Consider the following 15,524-nt stretch of genomic DNA (forward strand, 5'->3'; position numbering starts at 1 on the left):
TGGAGCGCCACCTCCCAGGCGCAGGTCATACAATGTCCCGGGATGTGGAGGCGCGGGACATTTATATTTTGCTATTACAGGGCGGGAGCATTGCTTGCACCCTGTGATAGTAAATTCTTGTTATCCTCGTTGAAGGGAGAGGAGGAAAACCTTGTATTGTTTCAATAAAGCGGAACCGGATGGTAAAAATGGAGAAAAAACAAATGAAGCGGGGTCTCACCCATTTATTTAAATGAGCACACTGGTGGGTAATGTTCCAGGGCCAATCCTATTATTATATTGCAGGGTCTCTGCAGCACTGTGGATCTTAATCTCACATGTAAATTAGGTGTGGGAGGGCACAGAGACGTTTCGCAGACTAGGGGATCGACACCTCCCCGGGTATTGTTTACAAATTGTTCGGGGGCTTCGAGGCCAACTCAAGACCGGGGACCGGCAACCTACGGGGCTTTATTTAAATATGCAGGGTGGGCCTCGCTAGTCCTTGAAGCCTCGGTGGCCCTAGGCAGTGCCTTATTGGTTCTGAAATTACACGGGCAGTACTCATGGTGTTATAAAGTGATACACTCATAGAACTCTTGCCGTTGTACAATTACACAGGCTTCATTTATGTAATAGTCTGTTGGCTTATATTTGGTAGGTGCACCGGAAAATTAAACAAAATTTCCCTTATAACCTACTATCAACTGCCGATTTTCACAATAAACTACAGACGAGTGTGGTCAGAAAAAGAAGACCCATACACTCAATTATTTATTGGTAAAAAAAAATAACTTTTATTAACACAACACAAATAAATGGAAATGTAACTTTATGAGAACAACAGTAAAACATGAAAGAAGTGGGTGGGACTCCTCCGGAAGCAGCGTACAAAACCTGTAAGACAAAAAGAAACATAAGTATGTGTGCCATGTCTAAGAGAAAAAGAAAGCTAGTGAGAATGAACGGAGGAAAGTGAGAATGGGACAGAGAGTGAGTGGGTGGAAGGGAGAAAGAGAGGGAGAGTGAAAAGAACAGAGGGAGGAGGAGACTGAGCGCCGGCCTACTGCACCCAGCCTCACTGATCACCTCCCGTCACCCATGTGTCTGGGACGCTGTGGTCTGCTAGAAAGAGTGCGGTCCAGTAAGTCCCTAAAATGAAACAGAGATATGAATGAGGCCGGAGATTACATTATTAGCTATGGCAACATCGCTTGCCTGCACCTGTGCACCCAGGCTGCTGTACCCCAGCCCTTTTCTCCGCTATGTGCTCAATTGCAGCTCCTGCGCGTCTAGGCTTGACTGCTCACCTGCCACAACCGGCGTGTCCAAGGACGTGCCGGTGCGAGCTCCAACTCCGGGGTGCCGCTATCAGGGTGGCCCAGCAGGTCTCCGGTAGGGGACGGTGTCTTGATACCACGGTGGAAGGCGTCAGGATGCCCAGGACATCATCACGGGGTGAGCACTCGCTACGCCCATTTTTGCTCCACTAACCTAGTATTTGAAAAGGGAGAAAAAATATAATATTGGAAACGTCTTGAGGTAAATGAAGGTTTCTTTCAACGTTAATAGAGAACAACAGTTGAGTGTATTCTTCCTTCTTGAAGTACGATCTTCAAACTGTTAGTGGTAATCGTGGTTTAAAGAGGAGTTGGAGTGCACGAGAATACACAAGGTTAAATAATAATATGTTATGCCAACGTTCATATACAAAGGAACAGAGCGCATGGTAGAAGCATAATGTGCGTGTGTAATGCAATGGTGCAAGCCTGTGTGCATGTACACTTAGTAATCAGCGCACTACAGTGCCCCAAAAGCCAATGCCACGTGTCTGTAGGGCAGCGCTGCCCGCTTTCTCAGGCCTACAGTACGGTGCAGCAGGTCCTTAAAATGAGACAGAGATGTGACTGAATGAGGTCAGAGATCACATCGGTACGCAGGGTAACATCGGTTGTTCGCACCTTTGCACACAGGCTGATGCACCCCACCCCTCCCACAGCACTGCACTCAACACATGTCTGAAGGGCAGCGCTACCCGCTGGCTCAGGCCTACAGTAGGGTCCAGCAGGTCCTTAAAATGAGACATACATGTGACTGAATGAGGTCAGAGAACACATTATTAAGCAGGGCAATATTGCTTGTTTGTGTACATGCGCACCCAGGCTGATGCACCCCACCCCTCCCGCAGCATTGTGCTCAATTGCAGCCCCTGTGCACATAGGTCCACTGCTCACCTGCTGTTATTGTTGTGTGTCCAAATACGACAGGCAGCAGTGTTCACAATTCAGGTGCAGTGTTGATTGAGACGATGACGTACGCCTCATGGATCCCTTTTTTTATTGTGCATTGTGATATGCGAGGTGGATACGGCCATATCACCTAAGACAGTGTAGAAGAACTGGGACATGTGGCGTCGTCGTTATCCTATTTATACGTACGCAAAGTGGGCTGGGCTTGCGAACGCCAGGTGAGCGTAGGGATGTGAATAATAGTTCCGGAGACCTGAGCGTTGTTCAGTTCCTGCCTGGCCAGGAAGTGTACTTAAGTGTGTTTCTGTTGCAGTTTTGACGTCGCAGAATGTGCAATTTACATTAATGTAGCATGTACCGGGAGGGCGGCAACTATTGCTAATGAGATGCGGTTTGAAAACAATGAATGGCCAACATCACATGTCGTTGTGAAGGTTGTGGATATGCGCAGACACTCATGTCAATGGTGTGCGGTATTATTGAAAGTGTTGCTATCGCGAAGCGCACACATGTGAATGTGCTCGGATGGAGGGAGGATCAGCAGTGAGGCTACATCATAAATAGTGATAACGTTCATTATAGTTAAGCAATGCTTGCCAAAACGTGAATCTGAAAGTCTCACATATGACACACTACTATACTGGTAAAGCCTGACAACAGAGGATACAGCAATACAAATGTACACTGTTTACTGTTTGTCACATGTGATCTAGGATGTGCACTCTGCTCGTGGCTGATGATACCCCAGCAATACCCAGACCGAAAGGCAGCACAATAATGTGCACACACACACACACACACACCAGGGGCATCGTGTAACACACATTTGATTTTTGATGTAACGTTTGAGATGCATGACGATCACACGTGGAAGGCTAATGTATAGACCATGGATATTGATCAAGATGATCGTTGCATGTTGTGTGTAGTAGAAGATATGTGTACACAGCAAAAAAACTTTTCAAAAAAGCTCTCAAAGCAGAAGGGGTGTGTCTCATCAAACGCTGTAGAGAGAATGACTAAAATGGGTGGGGTCCTCCAACTGTTACAATGGGAAATGTTATGAACTAATCAAATGCTTTTTTTAAGGTCACATGGCAATCGCGCATCAAGGGCGCAAGGGGGCCTCACCCGACAAGAGTTTGAGAAAATATATTTATTATAATACAGTTACAGTTAGAAATATATAAATGTTTAAAATATTTTAGATTATCGCTTCCTCTCATATACAGTTTAAAGTTATTTTGATATAGTTTTGAGACACAAGGGAATGGCGTACCTGGCACGACACCATACGTCTATGACATAACACAGGGCCTAGCAGCGTGCACTCGGTGCATACGCAACGCGCCCGGGCCCGACGCCATACGTACATGACGTAACGCGTGGCTTGGTACTGCGTACCCGTCGGATACCTATGTAGCAGCTGGCGCAAACTCATACGTAGATGATGTTACGCGGGATGCGGTGCCACGAATCCGTTGGATACGAAATGTGCATCCTTTACGAGTTTAGCAATATGGCGGATAGGATTCGCGTGGTGATGGAGCTTGGTCCACTACCGGTATGGGAGTGCAGTTTTCTCAAAAAAAAAAAAAGATATACATATTTTTGGGGGAAGATATAAAACATTGCTTAATTTTTAAAGTAAAAAAAAAAAAGAAGTATAATAGAGTTCCAAAATATTACAAAAAAATAGAAAAAATATAGGTTTTATAAACATTAAAATATGAAATTAACATTTAAAAAACCTTCGAAATTCACTGAAAAAACCATAGGTTTTACAGACGTTATAGTTAGGAGTTAGCATTTAAAAAACGTTTGACATTCACTAAAAAAAAACATAGGTTTCAGGGACGTTATAGTTAGTTGGACATTTGACTCATAGAAAACCAGAGAAATTTGCCTGTTATAGTTAGTTGAGCTAACTATAACTCGCGCGCCCGCAATGCACTGCTGATGATGTCACATATTACATCACTCATGACATGGTCAGTGACATCACTGATGACATCACTGATGACATCTCAAATGACATCACTGATGACATCGTCCACGTGATAATCTGATGCACATACTGATGCCCTAATATATACTTTGATACTCCCATTCTAAAATGCAGACTACCATTTTTGAAACTATACACACAACAATGCCATATACTACATACTACTCACTGTTTCCTAGGTCTACACACACATCCAGTCACTTATACATGTAGTTACTCATCAATACAGTAGTATAATATGCACTCATACATCTATACATGCAGTCACACGCCGCCGCTCATCCATAGAGTTAGTCACACACCCAGTCAGTAATGCAAAGAATCACACATCCATTTACTCATTTATACAGTTATGCACACATGTCCGTTATTTATAGACACACCATATCCCTTATTTATAGAGATACTAACACATATTTACTGTCTTATACAATTACTGATACAAGCAGACACTCATTTATACACGAACTCTTCAAATAACTTACTCTCATGTTTAGTCATTTATATACTCCAACACTTACATATAGTGCCTTAAAACATATGTAGTTAGTAACACATATACCACTGAGACATTCATTCACTCACCAACACACCCATACACACAGTAACTCATCCATAGAGCCCTTCCCAGATGCGCTTTTGTATCCATACAACCAGTGAATCACCCTCTCAGACATCTATGCACAGAGTCATACACCTCCCACCCACCCATACAGACACTCAGGGACGCATACAGACACTCAGACAACAAATCAATAACCCATATAGATACTCATGTAGCTATGCACCAACCCATGCAGTTGCTTACACACCAACTGAGAGACTAATACAGACTTTCACACAGTGTAGTCACTAACCCATGCATTCAGTAAGACATGTTCAATCACTCACTTATACAGTCAGTCACGCACCTACTAAATAATCCTTTCAGGCACTTGTAAATGCATTCATTCTTCAATACACCTTGGCATAGATATCTATGAAAAATATTTAAAGTTTACAGAAACATACATTCACTGGATGATGTCATCAGTGATGTCATCAGTGATGTCATTTGAGATGTCATCAGTGATGTCATCAGTGGTGTCACTGACCATGTCATGAGTGATGTAATATGTGACATCATCAGCAGTGCATTGAGGGCGCACGAGTTATAGTTAGCTCAACTAACTATAACAGGTGAATTTCTCTGGTTTTATATGAGTCCAATGTCCAACTAACTATAACGTCCCTGAAATCTATGTTTTTTCAGTGAATTTCAAAGGTTTTTTAAATGCTAATTCCTAACTATAACGTCTGTAAAACCTATGGTTTTTCAGTGAATATATATATATATATATATATATATATATATATATATATATATATAAACAGAAACCTGCATATCTGTATAAAGACAAACATGCGTGCATAATAACAAGTATACAGGCATACCCCTAAATAAATACATATATATTTATAGAAGCAGCCATGCAAACAGATATTGTTGCAAAAAAAACATACATGAATACATATATAAATACATGCATCAGACCTGCCATGACACATGGTGCCACCATGTGTCACACAATATCACCTCCCTTGACTCAGTCACCTGGTGTAGAGCTGATATCACAGAGTGGAACACAAGGTGAGCTGGAACCCCTGCCCCGAGTGAGTTTCCAGCTCAAGTTTGGAGGCTTTGTGCAGCTGATGTCCATTATGGGTTTTGAATCCTGCCATGGACATCTCAAAAGTATTTAGAAGGAAGCGATGGGGATGGTAGGAGTGCCTCTGAGGTTGTGCTTGGTACAAAGCCCTGCCACATCTCCATGGCCCTCCCCCATAAATTAGACTTTAACATTCTCAAGGTCCCACCCCATTCAAGAGCTCACCACGTCTTCTTCTCACACCATGAAAGGTTTGTAGAACTTGGCAATTCTGATACATACATAAATGCAAACATGCCACAATATATATGTATTAAAAATATATATTTATAGAGGTACAGACATGCATGCAGGGCCGTCTCAACAGCATTTTAGGCCCTGGGCAAAGCAGTGCACTGGGCCCTGCCTACACAACCACTCACAGGAATAAAAATGTTTAGCTGAAAATGAGTGTTAAATTCTGGTCTGCATGGAGCCCCTATGCTCGTGGGCAACTGCCCAGTGTGCCCATGCGTTAAGATGGCACTGCATGCATGCAAACATTTTACTGCATTCGAGTTAGATTTATTTAGATCTGGTTCTTTCTCTGGACCAAAGTTACCATCATGTTATGGCTACTGCTGAGGCCGTTCTGAAAAACGTAGTGTTTCCGGACCAGACAGCCGCCCTCGTGGAGGGAGTTCCGTGGGGCAGAGAGGCGGGCGGGGGAGGGGCAGGGTGGGGGGTACTAAAAACCGGAATATGGATAATTGGAGGTAAGTAAACAATTAAATAAATAAAACGAATTTCGTAGCGTGCGCTGCATTGTATTTTGCGATGCAGCACGCGCTACGAAATTCGTGTTATTTATTTAATTGTTTACTTACCTCTAATTATTCATATTCCGGTTTTTAGTACACCCCACCCTCCCCCTCCCCCGCCCCACCTCTCTGCCCCACGGAACACCCTCCACGAGCCGCGGCTGGGACCAGAGATTACTGGGTCTGAATGTATCGGATCTGGTACCCCCAGGGCCGGAATTGCCGGAGATGTATCCAAGATGCATAGCGCATTGGGCTGCGGGCAGCTGCTGTGTCCGGACCCCACCTGCCCTGTTTCTGCACAGTGGGGAGAGCAGCGAATGCCACTCCCAGCTCTCCTCTCATCGACTGTGCCCTTCCCGCCACCATGCGCCCCAGTGCCCACACTGTGGGCAAAAAGACAGCTCTTTCATCCATTTACCTCCTGGTCAAAAGTTGATGTTTAACAGAAGCAGATTTCGGGCCATTATTTTCCCCAGATTGGGGAAAACACACAAATTACTACCCGGTTTTGACCTTCAAGGGGAAATACCTCAAAATCCCTAGATTTAGGTACAGGAATATCAGCCTTAAAGAGAGATTCAGTCTACAGTATCTCTGGGAACTCGTAATGAGAGCCTAAGTGTGTGTGCACAGATTATGAGAAGCCACCTGAAAGGTCTGAGCAGGGCTTTAAGTGGGCTGGGTCTCACCGGTGCTGAGCACCGGCAGTTTTTTAATGGGGGCTTCGAAACGGGTCTCTAGCAGGCTCTGTTTTGTGCCCTGGCACAGACGGTCCGTTTTTTCCAGACTGCAGTGACAGCAGGCACATCGATGTGCCCGTGGTCACACTGCTCACTTCTCACTAGTGGAGAAGTTACGCATGACGTCATGCCAGGTGAGCATTGTAGGGGAAGGGAAAAACTTTAGAGTCATTTTCTCTCTGGATTTCCCTTCTCTTTTTGAAACTCAGGAGCAGCAACATTGTCGTGTTGTCACCAGGGCATTAAGTGGAAGCTTTTTCAATGTTATATACAAGCCATAGTTGCTGATTATTTGTCTAATGCAGCTAACAAACATTGACAAAGCCAATCGTCCTGGCTTGTTGTAGCTGTTGTAGTGTTACTTGTTGCATCATATCTGGATGCAATGAGAGAAACAGCAAAATACAAATTGGGCGGGACAATATGCTAAACAGATTTTTAGCTTACGTGTTTTAAGCCACGCCCTTAATTACAGTGGTCACGCCCCTTTATGAGACCACCCAGTTTTTTCATCCCACTTAAAGCCCTATGTTTGAGAAAAGTAAAACCCACAAAACATTACCGTTCCACTAGGCACCACTCTGTCCTTCCCATGGAACCATCAGTGTTGGCACATAGCCGTTCAACTGTAAACAAGAATTAGTGAACTAAGAAAAAAACTATTTTCTAATTGCAGTCGAAACCACAGAGTTGGGGGGTTCAAAACAGTGACGAATCGTTGAATATTCATGGCATAATTAAATCGACTAACATAATGTATGTATTTCGCTATACCACCACGTGTTCTGTTAAAATGTCAGAATTCCAACACCCTTGCCCGTCCCCGATCACACAAAAACATTGTGCAAAGGAAAGTAGCTGTACTGTAATAACAGTGATTTAACAATGTATGCTTCCATTTTACTACAAAGTTGCTGGAGCCAGCTTGGACGTGCTGATCGTTAAAAAGCTGCTTGAATCTGGCAGTGATGCGGCGCGGGGCAGACCGAACGTGCTTGCCAATGCTTTGAATGTTGTGTGTACAAAATACTTTTGTCTGCGATGTTGTGCATACAAATGCGACCAGCTTGGCAGCTGGAAACATCCAGCAAATAGGGGGGCGGGACCTGTCTTCATCAGCGGCGAATGTTCATATAATGGTCGAGCAGGAGAATGTTAACAATGTGCTGTTTTATCTCTTTCCATATTTTCACAGGCCGCCTGCTGCACGTGGAACAGTGGTGCCGAACGACTGATGCGAGTTGAGACTCTTTCGTCTTTTCAATGGTCCTCTGGTATGCAGCAAAGTCCACACAGCGCGAAATGATGCCCAGTCAGTGTCACTGACGCACCACGACGCGACCACGCCGACCTCCAGTTTCACAACAGTCCAGCGTGCACTCCCCCACCCACAGAGGAAAATGACCGTCCAGCTAGCGGACGATTCCACAGAGACTCCTAATCTGAACTCGGAGGAGATGGAATGCAAAATCTGCTACAACCGCTACAATTTGCGACAGAGGAAGCCCAAAGTGCTCGAGTGTTGTCACAGGGTGTGTGCCAAATGCCTCTACAAAATCATCGACTTTGGCGACTCCCCGCAGGGCGTCATCGTCTGCCCCTTTTGCAGATTTGAGACCTGCCTGCCTGACGATGACGTGGGCAGCCTGCCCGACGACAACAACATCCTCCAGACCTTGGCTTCCAGGGCGAAGGCGAAGGGCGGGGCGGGAGACAACCCCACCGAGCTCCTGCTCACCCCCAAGCGGCTGTCCACCCTCATCAGCCCCACCCACAGCTCTTCCAACTGCCTGGTCATCACCATAATGGAAGTACAGAGGGAGAGCCCGCAGTCCATGAATGCCACCCCTGTGGTGGAGTTCTACAGGCCCACGACCTTTGACTCTGCCCCTCCGGTGACCCCTCATTGGACGGTCTGGAACTTCACCTCCCTGCTCTGCCAGACCTCGGTGCGCGTGTTTGTGTGGTTGCTAGGTCTGCTGTACTTCAGTTCTTTGCCTCTAGGGATCTACTTACTGGTGTCAAAGAAAGTTACCCTAGGTGTCGTCTTCGTCAGTCTCGTCCCCTCCAGCCTCGTTATTCTCATGGTTTATGGATTCTGCCAGTGTGTATGTCATGAATTTCTAGACTGTATGGCCTCTTGATAGCATATACATCTCTATAGCAGACTCACCGATGATCCTTTTTGTAGTACGGATACCTAGTCACTTTAGAGAATAGAAGTTATTTTTCTATATTTTTGTACTCATATTTATTAACATTGTCAATTAGATGTTCTTCTCCAATTTTCCTGAATGGTACAGCGCCTTGCTTCTTTTGGTTATTGTACCTTTAAGAGAACTTGAAATCTTTGATGCTTTCAGAATCCATTGTTAGATTTTATTCTCACATCTCCTTTGTTGTGAATTTTACAAAACAGTGGCAGTACGGAAAACCAAACGGTAAGGCATCGTGCTGTTGTGTGACTAGGAGCCAAGCACATTACCATATTTCAAATGTTTTGTTCGATTTCTCTGAGTGCTTATTATAAAACCAACAATCACGGGATGGCGTAGGTGCAGTAAGCAGCGTGAACAGACTGTCTATATTAATTACACGGAGTGACGCTAATTAAAATGATGCAGGGACTGTTTTGTCCCCGTTTGTACTGTATTTGCGTGGTGCATACGTTGTGCGACCTACTAACTGCAGCAACAATAGGCTTTATTTGTGGATGAATTTTTAGGGAGTAGTTTGTTAAAAATGTAAAAAATCTGACCCGCAGAGCTTTACTTGTAAAAGTTGAATATTTCCAGTTCCTCCCATGTTTTAGTAGAATTTGGACGTAGGGGGCACACATAATTCCAACAGCACTCTTGGAAATTAGTCGTAGGAGTGACCATGCTTCCCAAAAGGTACTCATGCGAATTACCCTCAAGATGGAAAACCTGAGTGTTCATGCGGAAAGACATATTTGCACGTTGAACTTTTTTTCTATCCAATGGGAAAATATTGTTGCCTTTCGGAAAAACCCTTCTTCTTCACCACCATTAAATATCAAGTGTCCCTTTCTCTTTCCACACCTGGAAGGCACCTGGTCCTGCCTTCACAGGGGAATTCATTATAGAACACATTTTTCCTGATCCAGTCCTGCATCACCAACAATCACCAACGAAAGTCATTCCAGCATGTTCCTTTCACTAACCCTAAACTCCCACTTATGGTAAAGCTTCTAAACGGGCGGATTTTCCTCGTTGTGGGGCAGGGCTTAATTTGTAAAACCGTAAGTGCCAGGGCCCTCCTCAAGAGGCCACCACAACTCACACTACCCATTGCCCCTGCCTGCTCTGCCAATGACAGTACCAACACAACTACTAACTATCACACTCCCACAAGTGTGACATTTCAAACTATTCCAGGACCCCAAAGCTAATGGCCTGGGCAGCAGGCATTAGTTATTTTAATGTATTTTGAATTAATAAATAACTGCTGTTGTGCTCTTCTCTAAATCAGGCAAACAGTGCCACCATGTGGCAGACTGCCATAAGTCCCGGTATTGACATTTAAGTGCCGGTGCCGAGCACAGGAAAATACCGGCACAAATTAAGCACTGTTGTGGGGACACTTTTCACTTTGAACATTAACTAATGCTGATTCTCTGGATTAGGGATCACGGATCACAAAACAAAACACTGACTCTGATTCAGTCATTCAGATCAAGTCAATACCATTATTTTTTATGGATTTACTAAAATGAGTCACAGATCGGCATAAAGTTGCCAAATAACTTTGTAACCAATTGTATACTGACCAGTCACACTGGACTAATATGGTTTAAATACCTATTGTTACTGCAGAAAAAATTATGCACAATGCATGCCACAGAGCAATCGAGGCAAACACACCCCTCACATCATTTTCTGTGCACTAGGAACAAGTAACACCTAGCGCAATTTATTCAATGCAGCCCAGAGTGCAATGTGTTGTGTCAAAGAAGCAAACGGCATGTGTGAGGCGTTAACATGCACTGTATTGAGAAGGAGACAGGAACGGACACAAAACAATGCCTACGGCTGAATATGTGTGATACAGCTTCAATACTGCAATCTTTAAATGTATTTTTTTTGTTTGTTTGGCACTGCACCATTTTTCACTTAGCAGCAACATTTGCAATTTCATTTTGTAACCAATGAAGTAGCATTGATTTGTTTGTACAAGATATAGCAAAATCTGTTAAAAAGTCTTTGTTCATGCCTTTTGTACCGAAGTGAGCTATAGTTGATACCCAGTTGCACACACGTGGCCAAAACGTAAGCGTAATTTACTGTAGATTAAAATGCCTCTATTTGACGTATGTTCATGCCTTCTATGAAACAAATTCAGTTAGTATAATTTACTTCCTTTGCCTGAACCCAGTGGAAAGCAGGTTGAACAAGAAGAAAGACTGGGCCCAAAGCAGGTTCAACAAGAAGAAAGACAGCACCCAAAGCAGGTTCAACAAGAAGAAAGACTGAGCTCAGCTGAGCTCACTAGTTGTGTTTTTGTTGTTCGAACAGAAGCACCTATGAAAAGAGTGTCGCAAGCAAATGTGACTGTTATGATCTGAATACATCTCTGAGGTTCCATGGAAAGTTGGAGCTAGAAACTGAAACGCTTCTTTAGAGGAACTTTCGGAAAATACACTTTTCTGTGGCTTAATGTATTTACATCTTTCAGATCTAAAATGCCAGTGAGATGAAACCACTCTAGTATATTCACATGACCTCTAACATGAATAACCTCTTTACATTATGGACTATTAAGAGTTATTTTTTAGATTCAAGGCAAATCTTGGGAAGGCCGTAAGATTAATAATTAACAAAAAATCTTTTATCCTTAGTTGATAGCCACAGTTTAGGAAAAAATGTCCAAGACAACATGTTTCCATAACTAACCTACATTTCTGTGCCTATTGTTATCTTTGTTTTTTAAATAAACACTTTCATTTTCTTGCTTGCTTTTTTACCTTGTTTCACCCACTTTGGAACTGCTTGCAACAGGAATCTGACAGAGGAGGCTGCGGCTGGGACTACGGCAGTGAAACTGAGCAAACAAGAAGAAACAAGGTCATCCTGATCCAAGTAGACTGCGCAGTTGGCCAATTCATCAACACGCCTATGATCAGAGGCATAGCTGCCAAGATTTATTCTGTGACATTTCCATGTTTACATTGTGCCTGTGTGTCTGCAACATCTCCATGTCTCATGTGTGACAATGTGAGTGAGCTGAGAGCAGCACTCATTTATGTAATGAAATGCCTTTGACAGATGATCCAATTTTTGCATTGTGAGGGTCTACGGATGGTAGTGAAACAGTCATGCAATAGATGTGCTCTACTATAATCCACTTTATCATATTATCTAAGTGGAAATGTGAAGTGACCACTCAACAAGAATGGTCTCACCTCTGGATATGTATTTCCCCTAGAAGGATTTGGCTTCAGTAGCACTCCTCCCACCTCGGGGGTTGCAGATTACCACAAGCCACAAAGACTCAATGATTCCAGTTCTGGTCTTAAATACACACAAGTGCATTCTGGGAGTGGCCGTCTTTGTTTGCAGGGTGGAAGCGATTGTGCTTATGCACTTACTACGAATAATTTATACTAAAGGAAGCTCAAGGCTTGAAAAGTAGTGTGCCAAAGACATGGAGCCACTGGCTCCCTTACTAACAGGAGTATTCTGAGTGGTAGTTAACACACGGGCCCCACTATAAATTATCACTATGCCAATAACCGCATTACCTCCAATAAGTCATTGTCGCTGCCCACGAAATCCAACTGTCTCCAGGAGAAATCTATTCAACAATAACTCTGTTGTCTAACTGAGATTGCCACAGCACTAGTAGTCATATTGTGAAACTGCCCCTGACTATAAAATCACCTAACACTTTTTGTTTAATTTCTTAAATGAATTTTCATTAGTCATTCAAAACAGCAACAAATATAGTGCATCACTAGTTACATCAATAGTTCGCCGTAAGCAAAGTTGGTAACATCTCACCCTGTCCCACCCCATTCTATTCTCCTGCCCTGTTTAGGCACAAAGCAACAAGTGAGGAAACCTCCCCTTGCTGTTTCACAGATTAGTAGTAAATATCTTCCACGCTTTTGTGGCATCATATTAGAGGTTCAATTTGGACCTAATTTTGTACATTGTTCTTCACATCTCCTATCGGTATAGTCTCACAATTTAGCATGCAGTACACAAGCAGAGGATAGGCAAGGGTGCACATGTTGAGAGCTCAGGTCTGACAGCCAGATCAGGGTATCCATTCAGTCCTCAAGATGCTGATCCTGTTTCTTCTCTGGTATCCTGTGGGTGGGTTAACAGATAATTATGTAACAGGCCCCATATGTCTCGGAGACGCGTTCGAAGGGGTAACATTTCAGTGTATAATGACAGTTGGTCATTACGATAAATGAGATCAGATAGCCACTTCTTGAATTTCAGTGCTGTTCCCCTCCCCCATTGACAGGCAATTCTACGTTTTGCAAGGAGCAGGGCTAGTGCCACATATCTCCTGAAGCCCGCGTCCACGTCCCCCATGTGCCCCAAAATAGTGATAAGAGGAGTGACAATCAAAGCATGGCCTATCATGTCAGTGAGTGCTCTGGAAACCAGTAAGCCTGTATGGGTCCACTTGTCCACACAAGGTGAAGGGAATCCACTCGATGCGCTCCACACCGGTCACATCTTTCATCATTTCAGAGCTGGTAGTGGTGCAACCTAGCAGGGGTGTAGTACATTCTGGGACAAAACTTGTAGTGTATAATGCAGAGTCTACTGCTAGAGGCTATCCTCCCCGTTTAGATATAAATAACCTAACAACACTTATTGCCCCATCAGCAATAGTCTCCCAGTCACCATCTCTGCCCCATTCCTCTTCAGTCTTTAATTATTTCATAATTCTACCAAAAGTTTACTCAATCCCTACCACATTCATCTGGCATAATTTCCCCAAGCCATCTGTCCATTTTGTATTTTCTTTTCTCCGCATATTGCTTCTGCATGCTATCTCCTCCCCATCCCCCACAGGTAATCAGTGTCTCTACTTCCCGTTCACCTTAGGTTCTCTCTATTCCACACATTCCCACCCCATGTAAAGCCGCATGAAGATGAAATGGAATCAAGTGCACATGGAATGAATTAAATGAAGGGCAAACTGAATGCTTTATCCCTTTTATTCAGTCTCCTAAACTGTCGGATGACAACAATGATGACTACTACTCGGTTTACTCGAAGGGTCATTTGGTGCAGTTGCTATTCTATGATTGGTGGATCAAGAAAATCTAGGATTTTATCTGAGATTTACTGTTTGGCACATTATGTCATCCTAGAAAATATATTTGTTAGTCCTAATCTAAGTTCCATATCCGTCAAAAACTGTAACTGTTCAGAAACAGCTACACACAGGATGTGCTGTGTGTATATGTAGATACACACAAAAAAAGAACATATCCAGCAGGTTAGTAGATTTACTTGAAATGGATATCTTTCCTTAACTATCTTAGAGCAAACATTTTGACTTGCCTCTGAATTATTGCACTAGGCCACTAAAGACAAACTTTGCTCAATGGTGTTGGTGAGATAACTCAGGTTAAAGCGCGTCACGTCAGGAATGCCATTCCCATCATAAGTGGGATCACTTATGGGGGGATCTTAGGAGTACCTGAGAGGATGCTTAACATCGGAGATTTATGAATTGCTTCTTTCCCTTAGAACAGAAACGCCACTGTACCTCGGGCTTCTGGCAGGCTGGTAGGGATGGTAAAAGTGCCCACAAGTTGGACTTTTTATTCCTTCCCATGCCCCTAGCTAAAGCACGGCTGAGAGAAAATGATACACCATCCACTGTGGTGGAATAGGATACATGCACTTCAGTACAGATCCAAACTTGTTCTACAGAGATCAGAACACATTCATCTGCACGAGAGCTCATTGGACATTTTAAGGTTCCACGAAAGGTCCTTGCTTCAATGGGAGCCCAAGAACTAGCGAGGCTTCAACTGGTGCTGCACAGACAGAGAAGACTAGGTGAATGATGTGCACTTGCTTCAGGTGTCTGGTGACATAATT

General features: G+C 43.6%; 1 protein-coding gene across 4 annotated transcripts in view; it reads left to right on the forward strand.

Annotated features, from left to right (window-relative positions):
- The window catches only part of RNF182 (ring finger protein 182), a 385,936-nt gene extending 373,590 nt beyond the window's left edge, over positions 1 to 12,346 (forward strand). For all 4 annotated transcript variants that reach the window (XM_085606598.1, XM_085606600.1, XM_085606599.1 and 1 more), the window contains one exon: positions 8,624 to 12,346. In XM_085606598.1, the coding sequence (XP_085462724.1) occupies positions 8,829 to 9,572 (744 nt within the window). In that variant the 5' untranslated portion in view covers positions 8,624 to 8,828 and the 3' untranslated portion in view covers positions 9,573 to 12,346. The remainder of the gene's footprint in view (positions 1 to 8,623) is intronic.
- The last annotated feature ends 3,178 nt before the right edge of the window (positions 12,347 to 15,524 follow it).

Source organism: Triturus cristatus, chromosome 5_2 (assembly GCF_964204655.1).
Source record: "Triturus cristatus chromosome 5_2, aTriCri1.1, whole genome shotgun sequence".
NCBI lineage: Eukaryota > Metazoa > Chordata > Amphibia > Caudata > Salamandridae > Triturus > Triturus cristatus.